Here is a 24614-nt window from a genome sequence, read left to right as displayed (position 1 = left end):
AAACTGTGCAATACAGAGAGGCGAATACAGAGGGCAGCACGATTGGCATAGCGGTCCTGCACTGTCTGTAAGGAGTTCATACATGGTGGGTTTTCCCGAGGGATTCCGTTTCCTACCACCATTCAAAATGTACTGGGGGTATAGATTAATTGGGTAGCAGGGGCTCGTGGGCCGAAATGGGCTGTTATCATGCTGTATGTCTAAAGTTGAAATTTTTAAATTTAAACAATTACATTTTTTAAAAACAAACAATAAAGTGCACAAGTCAGAGCCCTTAAATGAGTCCCTGATTGAGTTTGTCGTTGAGGAGTCTGATGGTGGAGGGGGAGCAGCTGTTCCTGAACCTGCTGGTGCGACTCTTGTGACACCGACACCTCTTTCCTGATGGCAGCAGCGAGAACAGAACGTGTGCTGGGTGGGGTGGATCCTTGACGATCGCTGCCGCTCTCCAACGGCATCGTTCCCCCTAGATGTACTCCATAGTGGGGAGGGTTTTGCCTGGAATGTCCACTACCTTTTGCAGGGCTTTATGCTCAGGGGCATTGGTGTTCCCATACCAGACCGTGATGCAGCCGGACAGCACACTTTCCCCTACGCCCTGCAGAAATTTGCCAGGGTCTACCAGATGATGAGAGGCATAGATAGTCAAACTGAGAGTGGCAAATGCTAGAGGACGTGTGTACAAAGTGAAGGGAGGGAAGTTTAGGGGAGACGTCAGGGCTGATTTTTACACAGAGAGTTGTGGGGGCCTGGAATGGATTGCCAGGGATAGTGATGGAGGCTTGAACATTAGGGGCATTTAAGAGACTCTTGACAGGTACATGGATGGAAGAAAAATAGAGGGTTACGGGGTAGGGGGGGTTATTTTTTGAGTAGGTTTATATAGGTCACACACACATCATGGGCTGAAGGGTCTACTGTAATGTAATGAATAAGTTAGAAGTTTGATATTTTGCTGGAGCACAAATTATTGACAGATAATTTGAGGTGATTGTTTATTTTGTTAGGAACATATGGGCCTGTACTGTGCTGTAGTGTTCGATGTAAAACTCCCGCAGTGACAGATTTCTCCAGCAGAGAAACAGGCCCTTCAGCCCAACTTGGCTGCTTACCCCATTTCGCCTGTGGTTCCTTGCTTGGTCTGTGTCTCCCAAACCCTCTGCTCTCCTCGCTCCTGTCCCAATGCCTCCTGAACGTTGTTGCCATTGTGAGCTGCCCTCCGGACTGATTTGGGGTTCTTCCATGCCTCTTGTCCACAGGGTGGGGAGCAGCTGGCTGTGGCTGTGAAGACCTGCAAGAGCAACTGCACGTACGAGATCAAGGAGAAGTTCCTGATGGAAGGCAGTAAGGCCGGCTCACACACAGCACTCGCATGTTGCTCACGCAGCCCCTGGATGCTGGAACCACACCAGGTCAGGTAGCACCTGTGGAGACAGGCACAGTGGTCAGCTCAGATGGTGCCCTTTCGTCAGTGCTGTTCCACTCTCCCTCTCCACAGATACTGCCTGACCTGCTGTGCAGTCCCATTGGTTTGAGTTGCAGCATTTGCAGTCCTCCAACCCAAAAGGACCTGCTGGGGGAAGTCAGCGGGTGGAGGCAGCACCCGCGAGAAATGGAGAACAGTGGGCGGTTCGAGTTGGAACCCTTCACTGGGACTTAGGAACTTGTACAGCAGCAACGTTGACAGGGATCTGACCCAAAACGTCAACCAGTCCTTGTCTCCCACAGATGGATTCTTCACAGTGTGGACGATCAGAGGGATCTTGGATCCAGATCCATGGATCGCTCAAGGTTGACACACAAGTTCATGGGGTGGTTAAGAAGATGGAGTATTGTGTTCAGATCTGGTGGGGAGAGGGGGCAGAGGAGATTTACCAGGATGTTACCTGGATTGGAGAATATTTTAAGAAGCAAGTTGTCAAAGCTGGAGGCTTTGGCTCAACAGGCTTTGTCGAGTACAAGTAAGGGGTGAGGGATAGTAGGAGTTGAAGAAAGGGCCACCCTTTTCAAGGAACAAAATGGATTCAGAAGGTAGGCACAGGTAAGGGGAGGTTTTAGATCTCATATATTTTGTTCTCTGTCATAAACAGTGGGAATGGCAACCAAGGCAGGGGAACACTCCTCTTGTAGAATGTGGGTCGTCAGGGAAGCCAGCAGGATTTGTGAGAAGTGCATCCAGCTCCTGACCGGCTGAGTTGAGGAATTAGAACTGGAGTTGGATGAACTCCGGATTTTTTGGGAGGTAGAGGGGGTTAGACAGGAGTTGCAGGGACACGATCACATCTAGGAGACAGGGAGAGCGGTGTCAGTCAGGAGAGGAGAAGGGAACAGGCAGGCAGGGGAACCCTGTGGCCATTCCCCTCAATAACAAGTATACCATTTTGGATACTGTTGTGGTGGGGGGGGGGGAGAGAAATGAACTGCCAGGGACCAGCCATGGAGATCATGTCTCTGGCACAGAGTCGGGTCCTGTGGCTGAGAAGGGAAAAGAAGAGATGAGCTGTAGTGATGGGGGATTCCATAGTTAGGGGGACAGATAAGAGATTCTGTGGGAAGGATCGAGTATCCTGGATGGTCTGGTGCCAGGGTCCGAGATATCTCAGATCGAGTTCATGGTATTTTTGGGAGGGAGGGTGAGCACCTAGATGTTGTGGTCCATGTAAGGACCAATGACGTGAGTAGGAAGGGTGAGGAGGTCCTGCAAGGAGAGTTCAGGGAGTTGGGTGCTAGGTTAAAGGACAGGACCCTCCAGGATAGTGATCTCAGGATCTACCCCGCGCCACGTGCTGGTGAGGTTAGAACTAGGAGGATGATGCAGCTCAACATGTGGCTGAAGACGGTGCTGGAGGGAGGGCTTCAGGTTTCTGGATCAATGGATTCACTTCCAGGGAAGGTGGGTCCTCTTCTGACTGGAGGGGACGAATAGGTTTGCTAGTGCTGGTCCGGTGGGTTTAAACTAGATTTACGGGGGGAGGGGAATCAGAGGGCCAGAGCAGATAGAGGAGATGATGTGAAAATTACATGCACCGCTGGAGTCGACGGGTTAACGTGGTGGAAATATTCTCAGGTGTATCTATTTCAATGCGAGGAGTATTGTAGGAAAGGCAGACGAGCTTAGAGCATGGGTTGGCATGTAGAATTATGACATTGTGGTCATTAGTGAAACTTGGTTGCAGGAGGGGCAGGATTGGCAGCTCAATGTTCCGGGCTTCCATTGCTTTAGACATAATGGAACGCAGTGGGTGAAAGGGGGAGGAGAGGCATTGCTCATCAGGGACAATATTACAGCTGTGCTCAGGCAGGATAGACCAGAGGGCTCGTCTACTGAGAGTATATGGGTGGAGCTGAGGAACGGGAAAGCGACGACCACACTCATGGGGTTGTTTTATGAACCACCCAATAGTCAATGAGAATTGGAGGAGCCAATCTGTAGAGAGATAGTAGACAGCTGCAGAGATGGGGGAGATCTTAAATGGGCTTTTTTCATCAGTATTCACTCAGGAAATGGGCACAGAGTCGTGGAAGTAAGGAAAACAAGCAGTGAGGTCATGGAACCGACACATATTAAAGAGGAGGAATTGCTTGCTGTCGTAAAACAAATAAGGGTGGATAAATCCCCAGGGCCTGACAAGATATTTATTCCCTTGGGCCTTGAGAGAGGCTGGTGTAGAAATTACAGAAGCTCTGGCATAAAAATTTAAAATGCTCTTTTCCACGGGTGAAATGTTGGAGGATTGGAGGGTAGCTCATGTTGTTCTGTTGTTTAAAAAAGGCTCCTAAAACACATAGGCCTGACATCAGTAGTAGGTAAATTATTGAAATATGTTCTGATATACAATTATTTAGAAGCTGGAATCTGATTAGAGGGAGAGTCAACATGGCTTTGTGTGTGGTAGGTCATGTTTAACCAATCTTATAGAGTTTTTCGAGGTGGTTACCAGGAAAGTTGATGAAGGAAAGGCTGTGGATGCTGTCTACATGGACTTTAGTAAGGCCTTTGACAAGGTCCCACATAGGAGGTTAGTCATGAAGGCTCAGACACTTGGTTGTGAACTGGATTCGACAATAGCTGGACGAGGGAAGCCAGAGAGTAGTGGTGGAAGATGCTTCTCAGTCTGTAGGCCTGTGACTCGTGATGTGTCTCAGGGATCGGGGCTGGGACCCTTGTAATTTGTCATCATATCAATGATGATACTAAGATTGGAAGCGTTGTGGTCAGTGAGGAAAGTTTTCAAGCTTGCAGAGGGGTCTGTCCAGATGGAAAAATGGGCTGTAAAATGGCCGATGGAATTTAATGCAGACAAGTGGGAGGTGTTGCATTTTGAAAGAACAAACCAAGAAAGGAGGTACACATTAAATGGTCGGGCATTGAGGAGTGTGGTAGAACAGAGGGATCTGGGAATACAGATTCATAATTCCCTGAACGTGGCGTCATAGGTGGACAGGGTTGTAAAGAGAGCTTTTGGCATATTGGCCTACATAAATCAAAGTACTGAGTACAGGAGTTGGGATGTTATGGTAAAGTTGCAAAAGACATTGATGAGGCCATGTTTGGAGAATTGTGTGCAGTTTTAGTCACCGAGCTACAGGAAAGATATCAATAAGACAAAGAGGGAGGAGAAGATTTACTAGGATGTTGCCGAGTGTCAGGAGTTGAGTTACAGTGAAAGGTTAAACAGGTATGGACTTTATTCCCTGGAGCGTAGAAGAATGAGATTTGATCGAGGTATTTAAAATTATGAGGGGGACAGACAGAGTAAATGTAGATGTGCTTTTTCCACTGAGGGTGGGTGAGATACAAACCAGAGGATGTGGGTTAAGGGTGAAAGGGGGAAAGTTTAGGGGGAACATGAGGGGGAACTTCTTCGGGGATGTGGAACGAGCTGCCAGCTGAAGTGGTGAACATGGGCTCAATGTTAAGAAGAATTTGGACAGGTACATGGATGGGAGAGGGGCAGAGCATTATGGACTGAGTGCGTCAGTGGGAACTGGGCAGAAAAATGGTTCAGCACAGACTAGAAGGGCCGAAAGAGCTTGTATCTGTGCTGCAGTGTTCTATGGTTCTAGGTGACTTCACAAAGGTCTATAAAACTATGAGGTGCTAAGATAGAGAACTGAAGGCAATACTCCGTGACATCTTACCAGGGTTTTACAGAGCTGCAACATTGCATCACGTCTTTTGAACTCAGTCCCCCTATTAATGAAGGCCAACACTTGTGCACTTTCTTAACCTTCCTATCAACCTGTGTGGTGACTTTGAGGGATGTATGGATTTGGACCCCAAGGTCCCTCTGTTCATCCACACTCTTAAGTAACTGACCATTAACGCTGGACTCAACCTTCTGGTTTGTCCTTCCAAAATGTATCACCTCACACTGATCCGGATTGAACTCCATCTGCCACATTCCTGCCCAACTCTGCATCCTGACTCTATCCTCTTGTAATCTTCAACAACCTTCAGCTCCATCCACAACTCCTCCAACCTTCGAATCATCCACAAACTTACTGACCCATTCGTCCGCCTCTTCATCCAGGTCATTTATAAAACTCAAAATGAATGGGGGGGGGGTGCCCCAGAACAGATCCCTTCGGCCCCTCCACTAGTCACTGACCTCTGGATAGAATATGTTCAATCTCCCACTACTCTCTGCTTTCTGCAGGCACTTCTGTATCCACACGGCCAAGGTTCCACTGATGCGAGTCTCATGACTTTTTGGATGAGTCTTACGTGGGGATCTTGTCAAATGCCTTGCTAAAATCCATGTTGACCATATCTACCACCTGACCCTCAACAATTTATTTTCTTACCTCCTCAAAATAACTCAATTAGACCCATGAGGCACGACCTTCCCTTCACAAAGCCATGCTGGGTATCCTTGAGTCGACTGGACTTCTCCAAATGCTCATAGATCCTATCCTTTTGAACCCTCTCTATTAGTTTACGCCCCACTGACGTAAGACTCACGGGTATAGAATTCTCAGGATTCTCCCTGTTACCTTTTTTAAACAAGGCGACTACATTTGCCATTCTCCAATCCTCTGGCACCTCCCCTGCAGCCAAAGAAGATTCAAAGATCATAGCTACTGCTCCAGCTCTCTCTTCCCTCCCTTCCCACAGCAGCCTGGGGTTTATCACATCCAGAACCGGGGACTTATCAATCTTCAGGTTTTTAAGATCCACTTCCTTAAACTCCACATTATCCAGCACATTAACGTCCCCCCTCCCTCTGCCTCGCCTTTGCCCCTCCCTTCCCCCAGCTGCCTGCGGTTCCTGTGGGGGTTTGTTCTGCTAAGGAGTACCGTGTGGTGTTGAGTTGCGATCCAGCAGAGTGAGCCTTGCCCTTTCCCTCCTCAGTGATCATGCAGCCCCTCGACCACCCACACCTGGTCAAGCTGATTGGGATGATCGAGGAGGAGCCCGCCTGGCTGATCATGGAGCTGTATTCCTACGGAGAGGTGAGGGGGAGGTGTCCCCACAGTGGGGAGGTCAGATATCCTCTCCCGGTGAGTCGAGGGAGTAAAGAGGGGAGGGTCACTGTGGGGGGAACACTACTGAGGGGGAGGTCACTGTGGGAGGTAAATACTGAGGGGAGGTCACTGAGGGAGGGGCAGCACTGAAAGGGGTCAATGAGGGAGGGGCAGCACTGAAAGGGGTCAATGAGGGAGGGGCAGCACTGAGGGACGGTCACTGTTGGGGGGCAGTACTGAGGGAGGGAGCAGCACTGAAGGGGGTCGCTGAGAGCGGGGGATTCTGAATTCCCACCGTTCCTCCAAGCCGGCCAGAACGACCGTTGATTGACACTCCTTGTGGTGCCCAACTGTTTACAAGGGAAGGCAAGGAGATTGGAGACTGGAGCTCGAATCAGTCCCGGAACCTCTCCCACCCCCCAACTGCAGACTGGGGGAAGGGTTCTGACTTGCCACTGCCTGTGACTAAGCGCCAACCCTGTGTGTGAATGTGATTTCCCCACAGCTGGAGGGATACCTGGTCACCAACAAGGCAGCCCTGGACGTGATCACCCTGCTTGACTTCTGTTTGCAAATCTCCAAGGCCCTGGCCTACCTGGAGGGGGTCAAGGTGGTGCATCGGTAAGGCCTTGGGGGACTGAGGGAGTGGGCACGCTCTATAAAGGGGTGGGAGTAGCAGGGGGAAGGGGTAACACGGCTCTTGTGTGAATGGGACTGCCTTCTCAAACCCTCCTCTCCCCATCTCACTCCCCCCTTCACTACCCCATCTCACTCTCCCCTCGCTAACCCCCTCCCCCACCCCTCTCCCTCTTCTCCCCCCACCCCTCTTCCTCCCACACCCCTCTCCCTCTCCCACCCCTCTCCCTCTTCTCCCCCCACCCCTCTTCCTCCCCCACCCCTCTCCCTCTCCCACCCCTCTCACTCTCCCACCCCTCTCACTTCCCTCTCCCACCTCCCTCCCTCTCCCGCCCCTCTCCTCCTGTCCCTTCCCCACTCCTCCTTTCTCTCCCTCTTTCATCCCTCTCCAACCCCTTGCTCCACCCCCCCACCCCCAATTTGGTTAGCCAGATTTCGGGTGGCAGAGGGGTCATTCCTCCATCCTCTCTCTATCTGGTTTAGACTAGGCAGTGTTTCCATCCCCTGTTGTCTGATCACTGACTAACCCTGCCATCCTCCACAGGGACATCGCTGTGCGGAATGTTCTAGTGGCCTCTCCAAACTGTGTGAAACTTGGCGACTTTGGTCTCTCCCGATACATTGAAGAGGATAACTATTACAAAGGTTGTGGGGTCTGACCCTCAAACCCTGACCCCCACCACGACATCAATGTATCTGGCCTAACCCTTTCTAAACCAGGGTGGGAGGGCCTTCACTCTGTGTCTGACCCTGGGAGTGTGTGATGGGACGGTGCGGCGGGAGATTCACTCTGTGACTGATCTTGGGAGTGTGTGATGGGATGGTGCGGAGGGAACTTCACTCTGTGTCCGACCCAGGGAGTGTGTGATGGGACGGTGTGGAGGGAGCTTCACTCTGGGTCTGACCCTGGGAGTGTGTGATGGGACGGTGTGGAGGGAACTTCACTCTGTGTCCGACCCAGGGAGTGTGTGATGGGACAGTGTGGAGGGAGATTCACTCTGTGTCTGATCCTAGGAGTGTGTGATGGGACGGTGAGGAGGGAGCTTCACTCTGTGTCTGAACCCAGAGTGTATGATGGGACAGTTCGGAGGGAGTTTCACGCTGTGTCTGACCCTGAAATGTGTGATGGGACGGTGTGGAAGGAGCTTCACTCTGTGTCTGACCCTGGGAGTGTGTGATGGGACGGAGTGGAGGGAGCTTCACTCTGTGTCTGACCCTGGGAGTGTGTGATGGGACGGAGTGGAGGGAGCTTCACTCTGTGTCTGACCCCAGAGTGTGTGATGGGATGGTGTGGCGGGAGATTCACTCTGTGACTGATCTTGGGAGTGTGTGATGGGACGGTGTGGCGGGAGATTCACTCTGTGACTGATCTTGGGAGTGTGTGATGGGACGGTGTGGAGGGAACTTCACTCTGTGTCTGACCCTGGGAGTGTGTGATGGGATGGTGTGGAGGGAACTTCACTCTGTGTCCGACCCAGGGAGTGTGTGATGGGACAGTGTGGAGGGAGATTCACTCTGTGTCTGATCCTAGGAGAGTGTGATGGGACGGTGTGAAGGGAGCTTCACTCTGTGTCTGATCCTGGGAGTTTGTGATGGGTCGGTGCAGAGGGATCTTCACTCTGTTCCAACCCTGCTGTCCTGCCCTATTATCAGTTGGGTGGCCCATGGGGGGGTCATTACCCAATGACCCAGCAAGGGTGAAGATGTCAGGTCCTCAGCACAGTTAAGAGTGAACTGTCAGGGCAGCCAATCTGCATGGCCCATTTACTTCCAATGTGTTGCATGAATCAAAGTTGATAGAGTTGGGGTTTTCCCTTTGGAGCAATGAAGGTGGGAGGTGACTTATGAAAGATGTATATGATTCCGAGAGGCAGAGATAGGATGGATGGCCAGCACCTGTTTCCCAGGGCAGGATCAGTAAACACGTGTACAAAATGAAGGGAGAGAAGTTTAGGGGAGACGTCAGAGGTAAGTTTTTTTTATACAGAATTGTGGGGGACTGGAATGACTTCCCAGGGATGGTGATGGAAGCTGGAACACTGGGGGCATTTAAGAGACTCTTAGACAGGGACATGGATGGAAGGAGTATGAGTGAGGATGGGGAAGGGTTAGATTGTGGGCCGAAGGGCCTGTTCCGTCTGAATGTTCTGTGTTCTATGTATCCACAGCATCCGTGACGAGAATGCCAATTAAGTGGATGGCTCCTGAATCTATTAACTTCAGGCGGTTCACCTCTGCCAGTGATGTCTGGATGTTCGGTGAGTGTGCTGCAAGGTAACACACATCTGGGCAGCCCACACAGCACTGGTGCCACACAACACCCAGACCATTCAGCCCGTCCCTTCCTGCCCATCTCCACCAGCCCGTGTGCCTGCACTGGGACCAGACCCTTCTGTGCCTGTTCTCGTGGTATTGAAACTGTCCCCACCAGCTCCTCTGAAATTGTTCCAGATTGGATCTGCTAACCCCCCTCACCTCCAATGGCCCCAAACACCTCCCTCTGCCCTGGTGGGGGGTGGGGGGTCGGGGGTGGCTGATGGTTGGGGCCAGTCAGCATGTTTAAGGACCCGTCGCACCACAGCCATGTTTGCTACACCCCACCCCATCCCCAACATACTTGGGCACAAGGTCCACAAGCTGGAAAACACAAACCTCCAGATTCAGGGACAGATTCTTTCCATAAGACATAGGAGCAGAAATAGACATTCAGCCCATCGAGTCTTCCCTACCATTTAATCTTGAGCTGCTCTATTTCCCCACTCAGCCCCACTGTCTGCCCTTCTCCCCATAACCTTTGATGGTCTGGCTAATCAAGAACCTATCAGTCTCTGCCTTAAATACTCGCAATGACTCGGCCTCCACAACCACCTATGGCAACAAATTCCACAGATTCACCTCCCTCTGGCTGAAGAAATTCCTCCACATCTCTGTTCTAAGTGGACTCCCTTCAATCCTTAAGTTGTGCCCTCTTGTCCTGGACTCTCCCACCGTGGGAAACAACCTTTCTACATCTACTCTATCCAGACCTTTCAACATTCAAAATGTTTCAATGAGATTTGCACCCCCCCCCCCCCCAAACTCCTCATTCCGCTAAATTCCAACGAGTCCAGGCCAAGAGCATCAAACACTCCTCATATGATAACCCTTTCATTCCCAGAATTATCCTTTTGAACCTCCTCTGAACCCTCTCCAATGTCAGGACATTCTTTCTGAAATGAGAAGCCCAAAACTGCTCACAATCTCCACATGAGGCCTCACCAGGGCCTTATAAAGCCTCAACATCACATCCCTGCTCTTAGATTCTATTCCCCTTGAAACAAACGCCAACATTGTCTTTGCCTTCTTCACTCCCGACTCAACCTGCAAGTTTATCTACAGGCTCCTGCACGAGGAATCCCAGGTCCCTTCACATCTGGGGATTTTCAATCTTCTCCCCATTTAGAAATAGTCTGGCCATTTATTTTTTCAATCAAACTGCGTGACCGTCCACTTTCTGACATTATATTTCATTTTCTGCCCGTTCTCCTCATCTGTCTAAGTCCTTCTGCAGCCTCCCTGTTCCCCCTACATGACCTGCTCCTCCACCTCCCTTCGTATCATCTACAAACTTGGCCACAAACCCGTTCATTCCAGAATCCAAATCATTAATACACAACATAAAAAGCAGCGTCTCCAACCCCGACCCCTGTGGTCACCACCAGCAACTGGCAGCCACCAGAATATGGGTCCTGTATTCCGACTCTCTGCTTCCTGCCAATCGGCCAATGCTCTCCCCACACTAGTCTGTTTCCTGTTACACCGTGGGCTCTCATCTTGTCAAATAGCCTCATGTGCGGCTCCTTGTCAAAGGTCGTCTGGAAATCCCAACACACAACAGGTACTCCCGTCACCTCCTCAAAGAATTCCAATAGGTTCTGCCTGAAGGAAACCCTGCTGCTTTGGCCTATCCTCACCGTGCTGAAAATCTGCAGATGCTGTGATTGTCGTAAAACACCAAAATGCTGGAGGAGTTCAGCCAGTCTTTCAGCAAGCATAGGAGATGAAGATATATTGCCAACGTTTTGAGCCTGAGCCCTTCCCTTTGCTCAAAGCCAATGCCGCCACACTGATTTAACCAGATGTTTCACCTCACACCGTCCCATGGCCGTCTGCTTTGTAGGTTCCTTTATTGTCATGCCTAGAACGTAACAGACATGAAATTCTTTAACTTTGTCCACCATAAGGCCACTTTGTCCAGTGCCCCACTGAGTAATGAACTCAAGACCCCTGCTTTACAAGACCAGTGCTCTAACCTCTGAGCTATCAGAGCCCCTACTAGAGTGAGGAGGGGGGGGGCAGAGGGAGGGATAGGGAGGCAGAGGGATGAGAGGATGGCAGGTGGACGAGGAGGGGCCCAGGGAATCTTTAGCTGCTCTCTAGCCTTTTTTCCCCTACCCACAGCGGATCATGCTCAATGCTGCTACCCCTACACGGTCCCCCGGTGCCCCCCTCCATCACGTCCCCCAGTTCCCTCCGTAACTCCTCAGCTGCCCCCCGCAACCCTGGTTTCCTCCTGCAACCCCACGGTGCCCCACAAGACTCCCCAACTACCACAACCCCCACATGACCCCTCCTGACCTTTGCCCTCTTTCTTCCCCACCCCCCCAGGCGTGTGCATGTGGGAGATCCTGAGTTTTGGGCAGCAGCCCTTCTTCTGGCTGGAGAACCGTGATGTGATCGGCGTGCTGGAGAGGGGCGACCGGCTCCCCAAGCCGGGGTTCTGTCCCCCAACCCTCTACACCCTGATGACCCGCTGCTGGACGTATGAGCCCTGCGAGCGGCCGAGGTTCACCGAGATCGTCTGTTCCCTCAGGTGGGGTGGGTGGGGGGGAGGATGGGGCGGGGAGGAGACGGTCAGGGGTGAAAATTGACAATCCTACCAGAGTCCACCCAGACCCACCCCCATCCCCTCCTACTGCCGCCATCCCTTCCTACTACCCCCATCCCCTCCTACTGCCCCCACCCCTCATGCCCCTCCTGGTGTAACCCCACCCTGCCCTGTGCAAACCCCTCCTCCCACCGGTATAACAACTGCCCCCCCCACCATCAGCGTAACCGTGCTTTGGTTCTGCCCTCAGCGACGTTCACCAGATGGAAGTGTCACAGCAACAGGAGAAGAAATTCTGGAGCGAACGCAGAATGACCATCCGGAACCCAGACTCTACACCTGGGGCCAATGAGCCCCCTCCCAAGGTAGGATCAGAGAGCAGCTGCCATTCAGCCCATCTGCCCTATGCCAGCCCAACATTATAGACCCCATATGGGAGGGGGGCTTCTTGGCGGCCCATTTCCCACATGGGTCTGGGACGGAGTGGAGGTCCACCATGGCCACTCAGACGGACCTACTGTGCTCGGTGCCTTTTAATGGTTCATAGCCGGCTAATCAGCTTTGCCTTGGTCCAGGCCCATGGTGGTCTCCCTGCTCGCGGAGGGACCTGCTCGAGGTGAGCCCGGCTTCTGCTGTCTGTCCCCTTTGCACAGGCTTTGACTTGGACCCCTCCTGTGGTGCCCGTTCGTGCACCGAGTCCCATTGACAATGTTAATTCCAGCCCACAGAAGTCCTGGCCTCAGTGCTACTCCTGGCCTCAGTGCTACTCCTGGTCTCAGTGCTACTCCTGGCCTCAGTGCTACTCCTGGATGGACAGAGAACAATAAGATACAGCAGCAGAAGTAGGCCATTCAGCCCATCGAGTCTGCCCTGCCATTCCATCATGAGCTGATCCATTCTCCCACTCAGCCCCACTCCCTTGCCTTCTCCCCATAGCCTTTGATACCATGAAGTGGTAAATTTCTGGAATTCTCTGTCCAGAGACCCAGTGATGAACCTGGAATTCTCTGCCCAGACCCAGTAGTGAACCTCAGGAATTCTTCAACCAGAGATCCAGTGATGAACCTCTGGGATTCTTTGACCAGAGATCTAGTAGTGAACGTCTGGAATTCTCTGGCCAGGGTCCTGATAGCAGAGGATCATTGGAAATGGATGAAGTGGAGGTGAATGATTTTGGAGCATTGTTGAGGATTCAGGGGCACTGGTGTCAAATACCCATGGCCATATTGTCAGGTGGGGGCATGATTGTTGGGTCCAGTGGTCTCGCCTCCTGTATCTTTTGAGCGGAAACACAGTGACGTCAATGGTTTTGTGTTATAGCCGTCAAGAATGCGAGGGTTTGGAGCCAAACCATCTGCAACGCTGTTCCTGAACCCCAGACTTCGGTTGCAAGTAGGTTCACTCCTGCCTCATCCTGCCAGGTATTCCAAGCCGTTTGGCAGTCCCTGCGTCTGAGAAAATGAGATTGTCAGCCCGGGGTCATTCTGGCAGGGGAATGTCTTTGACATGAACTCCTCACCTGTGGTCAAAGTGGAGAGGTGGAGATGTGGCTGGTCACTGGGGCCCAAACTAAGATACAGGAGCAGAAATAGGCCACTCAGCCTATTGAGTCTGCCCCACTATTTAATCTTGAGCTGATCCATTTCCCCACTCAGCCCCACTGCCCGGCCTTCTCCCCATAATCTTTAATGCCCTGTCTAATCAAGAACCTATCAATCTCTGCCTTAAATACTCCCAATGACCCGGCCTCCACAACCACCTGCGGCAACAAATTCCACAGATTCACCTCCCTCTGGCTGAAGAAATTCCTCCACATCTCTGTTCTAAGTGGACGCTCTTCATTCATGAAGTTGTGCCCTCTTGTCCTAGACTCTCCCACCGTGGGGAACAACTTTTCTACATCTACTCTGTCCACGTCTTTCAACATTAAAAATGTTTCTGTGAGATCCCCACCCCCCCCCCCCATTCTCCTAAATTCCAACGGGAACAGGCCAAGAGCCACCAAACGTTCGTCGTATGATGACCCTTTCATTCCCGGAATCATCCTTGTGAACCTCCTCTGGACCCTCTCCAACGTCAGCACATCCTTTCTGAAACCAGGAGCCCAAAACTGTTCACAATCTCCACGTGAGGCCTCACCAGGGCCTTATAAAGCCCCAACATCACATCACTGCTCTTCGATTATATTCTTCACCACCCACTCAACCTGCAAGTTTCCCTTCAGGCTCCTGCACGAGGAATCCCAGGTCCCTCCACATTTGGTGATTTTCAATCTTCTCCCCATTTAGAAAAAGTGTGTGGCCGTCCACTTTCTGACATTATATTTCATTTGTCCCTTCTCTGTCCGTTCTCCTCATCTGTCTAAGTCTTTCTGCAGCCTCCCTGTTCCCCCTACACAACCTGCTCCTCCACCTCCCTTCATATCATCTGTAAACCCGTTCATTCCAGAATCCAAATCATTAATACACAACGTAAAAAGCAGCGTCTCCAACTCTGACCCATGTGGACACAACCAGCAACTGGCAGCCGACCAGAATATGGTCCCTGTATTCCAACTCTCTGCTTCCTACCAATCAACCAATGCTCTCCCCACACTAGTCTGTTTCCTGTTACACCGTGGGCTCTGATCTTATTAATTAGCCTCGTGTGCAGTACCTTGTCAAAGGCCGTCTGGAAAGCCAAATACACAACCTCCATTCCATCTCCCTTATCCAGCTGGCTGGTCTCCCATTATTATTTCTTAAGCATCATTTTCCAGTGGTCCTATATCGACTCAAACTTCTATTCTTTCTATACTTGAAGAAGCTTTTTGTATCCTTTCATGTTATTTGCTGGGCACTTTCATACGTCCTCCTTGTGAGTTTTTTAGTCGCCATTTGGCCCTTCTAGTCTGCCACCTATCATTTTGCTCGTCGTACTGACCTTTTCCCAGTCCATAACCCTCCAGGCCTCTCCCATCCATGTATCTACCCAATTTATTCTCAAAACACAAGATCGAGCCCGCATTCACTACGTCAGCTGGCAGCTCGTTCCCTAAACCTTTCCCCCTTCAGCTTAAAACTACGACCTCTCATATTTATCTCCCCCAATCTAAGTGGGAAAAAGTCAGTTTGCGTCCCCTCTGTCTATACGTTGCATAATCACGTAAACCTCGATCAAATTTCCTCTCATTCTTCTCCACTCCAGGGAATAAAGTCCTAACCTGTTTAACCTTTCCCTGTAGCTGTTTTTGTTCCTAGAAAAACTTCCCTGCACTTTTTCTATCTTAACGATATCCTTCCTGCAATTTTGTGACCAAAACTGCACACATTACTCCAAATTTTGCCTCAGCAATGTCATAACATAACATCCCAACTCCTGTACTCAATACTTTGATTTAGACAGGCTAACATGGCAAAAGCTCTCTCTTCAACCCTGTCCACCTTCAGGGAATTATATATCTGTATCCCCAGGTCCCTCTGTTCTACCGCATTCCTCAGGGGCCGACCATTTACCATGTATGTCCTTTCTTGGTTTGTCCTTCCAAAATACACCTCCCACTTGTCTGCATTAAATTCCATCGCCCATTTTTCCAGCTGGTCCAGATCCCTCTGCAAGCTTTGAAAACCTTCCTCACTGTCCGCAACGTCTCCAATCTTAGTGACTTCTGCAAACTTGCTGATCCAATTTCCCACAATATCATCACGTTATTATAGTTACCTTCTGCAAATTTTTACAAAGTTCCCAGTCCTCTATCTTCCCACTAATTTCTGGTTCCCTGTCTGTCCTCTCTTTGGCTTTCACACTGGCTTTGAGACATTTTTCCATGTGAATATTCCCTCTTTTTTTGGCCTGTATTTATCCTGCACCTACCCCATTTCAGCAAACACTCCATCCATTACTGCACTGCCGTCTTCCCTACCAGTGTCCCTTTCCAGTCCACTCTGGCCAGTTCCTCTCTTATGTCCCCATAATTCCCTTTACTCCATTGAAATATCGACACATCTGACTTTAGTTCCTCCTTGTTGAATCTCAAATTGAACTCACTCATATTGTGATCACTGTTCCCCACCTCCATCATGGTTCCTCTGGGGCATTACACAACCCCAGTCCAGTACAGTCAATAATGGGCTTATCACCATCGTGAAGGCATTCTAGAAATTCTCTCTCTCTTGAGATCAACTCCCAACCTGGTCTTCCCCAACGACTTGCATGTTAAAATCCCCCCCCCCCCCCCACCCGTGATCCACTCCCAACCTAGTCTTCCCCAACGACTTGCATGTTAAAATCCCCCCCCGTGATCCACTCCCAACCTGGTCTTCCCCAACGACTTGCATGTTAAAATCCCCCCCCCCCGTGATCCACTCCCAACCTGGTCTTCCCCAACGACTTGCATGTTAAAATCCCGCCCCCCCCCGTGATCCACTCCCAACCTGGTCTTCCCCAAAGACTTACATGTTAAAATCCCACCCCATGATCCAATCCCAACCTGGTCTTCCCCAACGACTTGCATGTTAAAATCCCCTGTGATCCACTCCCAACCTGTTCTTCCCCAACGACTTGCATGTTAAAATCCCCCCCCCCCCGTGATCCACTCCCAACCTGGTCTTCCCCAATGACTTACATGTTAAAATCCCACCCCATGATCCAATCCCAACCTGTTCTTCCCCAACGACTTGCATGTTAAAATGCCCCCCCCCGTGATCCACTCCCAACCTGGTCTTCCCCAATGACTTGCATGTTAAAATCCCCCCCCCCCCGTGATCCACTCCCAACCTGGTCTTCCCCAACGACTTGCATGTTAAAATCCCCCCCCCCCCCGTGATCCACTCCCAACCTGGTCTTCCCCAACGACTTGCATGTTAAAATCCCACCCCCCCCGTGATCCACTCCCAACCTGGTCTTCCCCAACGACTTGCATGTTAGAATCCCCCCCCCGTGATCCACTCCCAACCTGGTCTTCCCCAACGACTTGCATGTTAAAATCCCCCCCCCCCGTGATCCACTCCCAACCTGGTCTTCCCCAACGACTTGCATGTTAAAATCCCCCCCCCGTGATCCACTCCCAACCTGGTCTTCCCCAACGACTTGCATGTTAAAATCCCCTCCCCGTGATCCACTCCCAACCTGGTCTTCCCCAACGACTTGCATGTTAAAATCCCCCCCCCGTGATCCACTCCCAACCTGGTCTTCCCCAACGACTTGCATGTTAAAATCCCCCCCCCGTGATCCACTCCCAACCTGGTCTTCCCCAACGACTTGCATGTTAAAATCCCCCCCCCGTGATCCACTCCCAACCTGGTCTTCCCCAACGACTTGCATGTTAAAATCCCCCCCCCCCCGTGATCCACTCCCAACCTGGTCTTCCCCAACGACTTGCATGTTAAAATCCCCCCCCCGTGATCCACTCCCAACCTGGTCTTCCCCAACGACTTGCATGTTAAAATCCCCCCCCCCCCCCGTGATCCACTCCCAACCTGGTCTTCCCCAACGACTTGCATGTTAAAATCCCCCCCCCCCCCGTGATCCACTCCCAACCTGGTCTTCCCCAACGACTTGCATGTTAAAATCCCCCCCCCCCCCGTGATACACTCCCAACCTGGTCTTCCCCAACGACTTGCATGTTAAAATCCCCCCCCCCCCGTGATCCACTCCCAACCTGGTCTTCCCCAACGACTTGCATGTTAAAATCCCCCCCCCCCGTGATCCACTCCCAACCTGGTCTTCCCCAACGACTTGCATGTTAAAATCCCCCCCCCCCCGTGATCCACTCCCAACCTGGTCTTCCCCAACGACTTGCATGTTAAAATCCCCCCCCCCCCGTGATCCACTCCCAACCTGGTCTTCCCCAACGACTTGCATGTTAAAATCCCCCCCCCCCCCGTGATCCACTCCCAACCTGGTCTTCCCCAACGACTTGCATGTTAAAATTCCCCCCCCCCCCCCCGTGATCCACTCCCAACCTGGTCTTCCCCAACGACTTGCATGTTAAAATCCCACCCCCCCCGTGATCCACTCCCAACCTGGTCTTCCCCAACGACTTGCATGTTAAAATCCCCCCCCCCCCGTGATCCACTCCCAACCTGGTCTTCCCCAACGACTTGCATGTTAAAATCCCCCCCCCCCGTGATCCACTCCCAACCTGGTCTTCCCCAACGACTTACATGTTAAAATCCCACCCCATGATCCAATCCCAACCTGTTCTTCCCCAACGACTTGCATGTTAAAATCCTCCGTGAATCCTCTAACATTGAAGAAGACAGTATCAGTATCAGTGCTGGCGAGGTCGCTACTTTGTGCTGAATGGGAACTGCCTGAGACCTAGTGGCGGGGTCATACTCCTGACTCGAAGTTGCTGTTCCCATGGGAAGGGCAGCATGCCCTGCTCCAGCAATGCTTTGCAGAGTGACAGCTGTGTGTTGTACAGTCAGTATGTGCATCCAGTCTGTTTCTGGGCCCTGGTACGATGTGCTGGTGGTATCTGCCATTGCACAGTGATCTATTTACCCTGGGGAGATGTCCCAGTGGTATCTGCTGCCTCCAACGCTCTGTGTGCTCCAGTGAGATGTCCTGGTGGTATCTGCCATTGGACAGTAATCTGTTTACCCTGGGGAGATGTCCCAGTGGTATCTGCTGCCCTCAATGCTATGTCAGCTCCAGTGAGATGTCGCAGTGGTATCTGCTGCCCCCAGCGCTCTGTCTGCTCTGGTGAGATTTCCCAGTTATATTTGCTGCCCCCAGCACTCTTCTCCAGTGAGAAGTTCCAGTGGTATTTTCTGCCACCAGTGCTCTGTATGCTCCAGTGAGATGTCCCAGTGGTAGGTGCTGCCCCCAGTGCTCTGTCATCTCTGGTGAGATATCCCAGTGGTATCTGCTGCACCAGCACTCTGTCTGCTCCAGTGAGATATCTCAGTGTTATTTGCTGCCCCCAGTGCTCTGTCTGCTCCAGTGAGGTGTCCCAGTGGTATCTGCTACCCCCAGTGCTCTATCTGCTCCAGTGAGATGTCCCAGTGGTAGGTGCTTCCCCCAGTGCTCTGTCATCTCTGGTGAGATATCCCAGTGGTATCTGCTACTCCAGCACTCTGTCTGCTCCAGTGAGATATCTCAGTGGTATTTGCTGCCCCCAGTGCTCTGTCTGCTCCAGTGAGGTGTCCCAGTGGTATCCGCTACCCCCAGTGCTCTGTCTGCTCCGGTGAGATGTCCCAGTGGTATTTGCTGCCCCACAGCACTCTGTCTGCTCCAGTGAGATGTCCCAGTGGTATCTGCTGCCCCCAATGCTATGTCTGCTCCAGTGAGATGTCCCAGTGGTATCTGCTGCCCCCAACGCTCTGTCTGCTCTGGTGAGATTTCCCAGTCATATTTGCTGCCCCCAGCACTCTGCTCCAGTGAGAAGTCCCAGTGGTATTTTCTGCCACCAGTGCTCTGTCTGCTCCAGTGAGATGTCCCAGTGCTCTGTCATCTCTGGTGAGATATCCCAGTGGTATCTGCTGCTCCATCACTCTGTCTGCTCCAGTGAGATATCCCAGTGGTATTTGCTGCCCCCAGTGCTCTGTCCGCTCCAGTGAGATATCCCAGTGGTATTTTCTGCCCCCAGTGCTCTGTCTGCTCCAGTGAGATGTCCCAGTTGTATCTGCTGCCCCCCAGTGCTCTGCCTGCTCCAGTGAGATGTACCAGTGGTATCTGCTGCCCCTAGTGCTCTGTCTGCTCTGGTGAGATGTCCCAGTGGTATCCACTGCCACCAGTGCTCTGTCTGCTTCAGTGAGGTGTCCCAGTGGTATCTGCTACACTCAGTGCTCTGTCTGCTCCAGTGAGATGTCCCAGTGGTATCTGATGCCCACAGTGCTCTATCTGCTCCGGTGAGATGTCCCAGTGGTATCTGCTACCACCAGTGCTCTGTCTGCTCCGGTGAGATGTCCCAGTGGTATCTGCTGCCCCAGCACTCTGTCTGGTCCAGTGAGATGTCCCAGTGGTATCTGCTGCTACCAGTGCTCTGTCTGCTCCAGTGAGATGTCCCAGTTGTATCTGCTGCCCCCAGTGCTCTGTCTGCTCCATTGAGATGTACCAGTGGTATCTGCTGCCCCCAGTGCTCTGTCTGCTTTGGTGAGATGTCCCAGTGGTATCCACTGCCACCAGTGCTCTGTCTGCTCCAGTGAGGTGCCCCAGTGGTATCTGCTACACTCAGTGCTCTGTCTGCTCCAGTGAGGTGCCCCAGTGGTATCTGCTACACTCAGTGCTCTATCTGCTCCGGTGAGATGTCCCAGTGATATCTGCTGCCCCAGCACTCTGTCTGGTCCAGTGAGATGTCCCAGTGGTATCTGCTGCTACCAGTGCTCTGTCTGCTCCAGTGAGATGTCCCAGTTGTATCTGCTGCCCCCAGTGCTCTGTCTGCTCCAGTGAGATGTACCAGTGGTATCTGCTGCCCCCAGTGCTCTGTCTGCTTTGGTGAGATGTCCCAGTGGTATCCACTGCCACCAGTGCTCTGTCTGCTCCAGTGAGGTGCCCCAGTGGTATCTGCTACACTCAGTGCTCTGTCTGCTCCAGTGAGGTGCCCCAGTGGTATCTGCTACACTCAGTGCTCTATCTGCTCCGGTGAGATGTCCCAGTGGTATCTGCTACCACCAGTGCTCTGTCTGCTCCGGTGAGATGTCCCAGTGGTATCTGCTGCCCCAGCACTCTGTCTGCTCCAGTGAGATGTCCCAGTGGTATCTGCTGCCCCCAGTGCTCTGTCTGCTCCAGTGAGATGTCCCAGTGGTATCTGCTTCCCCCAGTGCTCTGTCTGCTCCAGTGAGATGTACCAGTGGTATCTGCTGCACCCAGTGCTCTGTCTGCTCCAGTGAGATGTACCAGTGGTATCTGCTGCCCCCAGTGCTCTTTCTGCTTTGGTGAGATGTCCCAGTGGTATCCACTGCCACCAGTGCTCTGTCTGCTCCAGTGAGGTGCCCCAGTGGTATCTGCTACACTCAGTGCTCTGTCTGCTCCAGTGAGGTGCCCCAGTGGTATCTGCTACACTCAGTGCTCTTTCTGCTCCGGTGAGATGTCCCAGTGGTATCTGCTGCCCCAGCACTCTGTCTGGTCCAGTGAGATGTCCCAGTGGTATCTGCTGCTACCAGTGCTCTGTCTGCTCCAGTGAGATGTCCCAGTTGTATCTGCTGCCCCCAGTGCTCTGTCTGCTCCAGTGAGATGTACCAGTGGTATCTGCTGCCCCCAGTGCTCTGTCTGCTTTGGTGAGATGTCCCAGTGGTATCCACTGCCACCAGTGCTCTGTCTGCTCCAGTGAGGTGCCCCAGTGGTATCTGCTACACTCAGTGCTCTGTCTGCTCCAGTGAGGTGCCCCAGTGGTATCTGCTACACTCAGTGCTCTATCTGCTCCGGTGAGATGTCCCAGTGGTATCTGCTACCACCAGTGCTCTGTCTGCTCCGGTGAGATGTCCCAGTGGTATCTGCTGCCCCAGCACTCTGTCTGCTCCAGTGAGATGTCCCAGTGGTATCTCTGCTACCAGTGCTCTGTCTGCTCCGGTGAGATGTCCCAGTGGTATCTGCTGCCCCAGCATTCTGTCTGCTCCAGTGAGATGTCCCAGTGGTATCTGCTACCCCCAGTGCTCTGTCTGTTCCAGTGAGATGTCCCAGTGGTATCTGCTGCCTCCAACGCTCTGTGTGCTCCAGTGAGATGTCCTGGTGGTATCTGCCATTGGACAGTGATCTATTTACCCTGGGGAGATGTCCCAGTGGTATCTGCTGCCTCTAACGCTCTGTGTGCTCCAGTGAGATGTTCCAGTGGTATCTGCTGCCCCCAACGCTCTGTCTGCTCCGGTGAGATTTCCCAGTGGTATCTGCTGCCACCATTGCTCTGTATGTTCAGTGAGAAGTCCCAGTGGTATCTGCTGCCCCCAGTGCTCTGTCTGCCCCGTTGTCCTGTCTCCTTCGCCTGTTTGGTGATGATGTTCTGTGTGCTCTGTGCCTTGCTCAGGTCCCGGAGTCTCTCTGTGCCAGCTCACCACACATCCCCTGCTCTCCCACTCAGCAGGCACCAAGTGACACAGAGACACATCCCCCGAAGCCATTCCGACGGCTCAGTATGAGGGTAAGGGCAGTTTGCTGGGAATCGTGGTGGTGGGAAGGTGCGGTGGTGGTGGGGGAAGTGGTGGTGGGGAGGTGTGCCACACAAAACAGGTTCCTCCCGTCCGCCCACCACGTCGTTGTGTCTACCCCAGCCGGATTCCTGGGCCGAGTCTCACTGTCTCCCTGTCCCTAGGAAGCAGACTTCATTGAAGAGATCAACAACCAGGAGGATGCCCAGAGACTGTGGGAGTTGGAGCAGGTCAGGCTGATGGAGAGAATGCAGCAACAGAAGCGTGAGATGGCCGAGGATAAGAGGTGGTTGGAGAAGGAGGAGAAGCTCCTGGTGAGGACCCCCCCCCTCCCCCCCAAAAGAACCAGCCACTCTGTCAGGGAGACTTCTGACTGCTGCACTTTGGGATGTCGTCACTAGAGGAGCAGTCTGATTTCTGGTTGTGGGAGGGGTCCTTGTGAGCTGGGGAAGGAACAACTGTCACGCACATACCTGCTAGGGGAAGCTCAACAGGTCTGAGCTGGAGAGACTCGCGTCCTTGTGGGCAGGTTTGCTAGTGGGTATAAACTAGATTGGCAGGGGGAGAGGTACCAGAGTGATAATAGAGCAGGTAGTGAAGTGGAAGATGGTCAGGGTCATGCGTGGACCACATGTAAAGACAGAAAGCAGAGGTTGGTATGTGATAGAAATGATCTCTATTTCATTGTGAGGAATATTGTCTGGAAGGCAGACGAGCTTAGGGCGTGGACTTGCACATAGGTCTATGATATTATTGCTATTAGTGAGACTTGCTTGCAGGAGGGGCAGGACTGACAGCTCCATGTTCCGGGGTTCTGATGTTTCAGACGTAATAGAGGGGGAGGGATGAAAGGGGGAGGAGTGGCATTGCTAGTCAGGGAAAATATCACAGCTGTGCTTCGACAGGACAGTCCAGAGGGCTTGTCTACAGAGGTCATATGGGTGGAGCTGAGGAACAGGGAAGGTGAGACCACACTAATGGGCTTGTATTATAGATGCCCAATAGACTGAGAGCGTTGGAGGTGCAAATCTGTTGGGAGATAGCAGACCATTGTAAGAAACAGAAAGTTGTGGTAGTCGGAGATTTTAACTTTCCGCATATTGACTGGGGCTCATGTACTGTGAAAGGCTGGATGGGTTGGAATTTGTCAAACGTGTACAGGAAAGTTTTCTAGATCAATATGTAGAAGGACCAACGAGAGAGGATGCAATCCCTGATCTATCAAGGAACCAGACTAGACAAGTGGCAGAAGTTGGATGTTTCTACTTAGATTGGGGGGGCTAAATACGAGGTCACAGCTTTAAGCTGAAAGGGAGAGGGTTAAGGGGAACATTAGGGGAAGGATTTCACTCAGAGTGGTGGGAGTGTGGAATGAGCTGTGATCTGGTGTGGTGAATGCAGATTCAATCTTGAATTTTAAAAATAAATTGTATCAATACATGGATAGAGAGGCCTGGAGGGTTATGGAATGAAAGCAGAGCTTGTTTTATTGGTCGGCACAGACTGGAAGGGTCGAATGCCTTGTTTTTCTGTGGTGTAACATTCTATGATTCTAAGGTACATGGATGGGAGGGGTATGGAGGTCTTTGGACTGAGTGCAGGTCAGTGGGTCTGGGTGGAATAAGAGTGAGTGAAACATAAAAGTCTGCAGATGCTGTGATTGTAGCAAAAACCCCGAAATGCTGGAGGGACTCAGCCCGTCCACAGGAGGTAAGGAGATATTACACCCATGTTGGGTGAATAAAGATTGGAAATTGAGGGAGATAAGGGGAAGAATGGAAGGGGGGGGGGGGGATCCAGACCAAGAGGTGTTAATTGGATGCGATAATTGGAAAGGTGAGAATTGATTTTGGCTCATTGAGAAGATAGAGAGCTGAAGGAAGAGACAGGAGACTGGCAGTGGCGGTGGAGGGGGGGGGGGTGAGACGGTAGGGGGTGGGGGGAGGATTAAAAAGTGGTGGGGAGTCAGGCTAATGGAAACTGCAGAAGTCCATGTTCATGCCACCCGGTTGGAGGGGTCCCAGACGGACAACGAGGGAGGTGGTGTTCCTCTAATGTGTAGGTTGTCTTAGTCTGACAGTGCATGAGACCATGGACAGACATGTCAGTAAGAGAATGGGACGGGGTATTGAAATGGGTGGCCACTGGTAGATCCACACTATTGCAGTGGACAGAACCGAGGTGCTCAAGGAAGCGATCTCCCAGTCTCTCCAATGTAGAGGGAGCACAGCCGGATGCAGTAGACGTCCCCTGCAGATTCACAAGTGAGGTGTTGCTTCACCTGGAAGGACTGTTTGGGGCCCCGAATGATGGTGAAGGAGGAGGTGTGGGTGTGAGTGGAACATCTCCTGTGGTTACGGGGTTGGGTGTGACCACTCAACACAGTGTCACACTGTGGTGCGGTTTCTAAGGAGGCAGGGAGAGGGGTGGAGGAGGCGAAGAGAATTCAGTGTTTGAGACATTCAGACAGACACGATCAGACAGGGAATGGAAGGGTATGGGCCACATGACCAGGGTCCACAGACGCAGTGGGCCACAGGGCCTGAAACTTTGATGTCCCCCAGCGTTGAGTGACG

At 52.0% G+C, this 24614-nt stretch overlaps 1 protein-coding gene across 7 annotated transcripts in view; it reads left to right on the top strand.

Moving 5' to 3' along the window:
- Positions 1-24614, top strand: part of LOC138760275 (protein-tyrosine kinase 2-beta-like) — a 159687-nt gene that overhangs the window by 113857 nt on the left and 21216 nt on the right. For 6 of the 7 annotated variants that reach the window (XM_069930634.1, XM_069930629.1, XM_069930628.1 and 3 more), the window contains 10 exons: positions 1260-1344; positions 6356-6456; positions 6974-7089; positions 7649-7749; positions 9273-9362; positions 11752-11956; positions 12222-12336; positions 13292-13363; positions 21918-22031; positions 22203-22352. In XM_069930634.1, coding sequence (XP_069786735.1) covers positions 1260-1344; positions 6356-6456; positions 6974-7089; positions 7649-7749; positions 9273-9362; positions 11752-11956; positions 12222-12336; positions 13292-13363; positions 21918-22031; positions 22203-22352 — 1149 coding nt within the window. The remainder of the gene's footprint in view (positions 1-1259; positions 1345-6355; positions 6457-6973; positions 7090-7648; positions 7750-9272; positions 9363-11751; positions 11957-12221; positions 12337-13291; positions 13364-21917; positions 22032-22202; positions 22353-24614) is intronic. The other variant, XM_069930633.1, reaches the window with a different exon arrangement.

Source organism: Narcine bancroftii, chromosome 4 (assembly GCF_036971445.1).
Source record: "Narcine bancroftii isolate sNarBan1 chromosome 4, sNarBan1.hap1, whole genome shotgun sequence".
NCBI classification, from domain to species: Eukaryota; Metazoa; Chordata; class Chondrichthyes; order Torpediniformes; family Narcinidae; genus Narcine; species Narcine bancroftii.
This window is presented reverse-complemented; position numbering and strand designations above follow the sequence as displayed.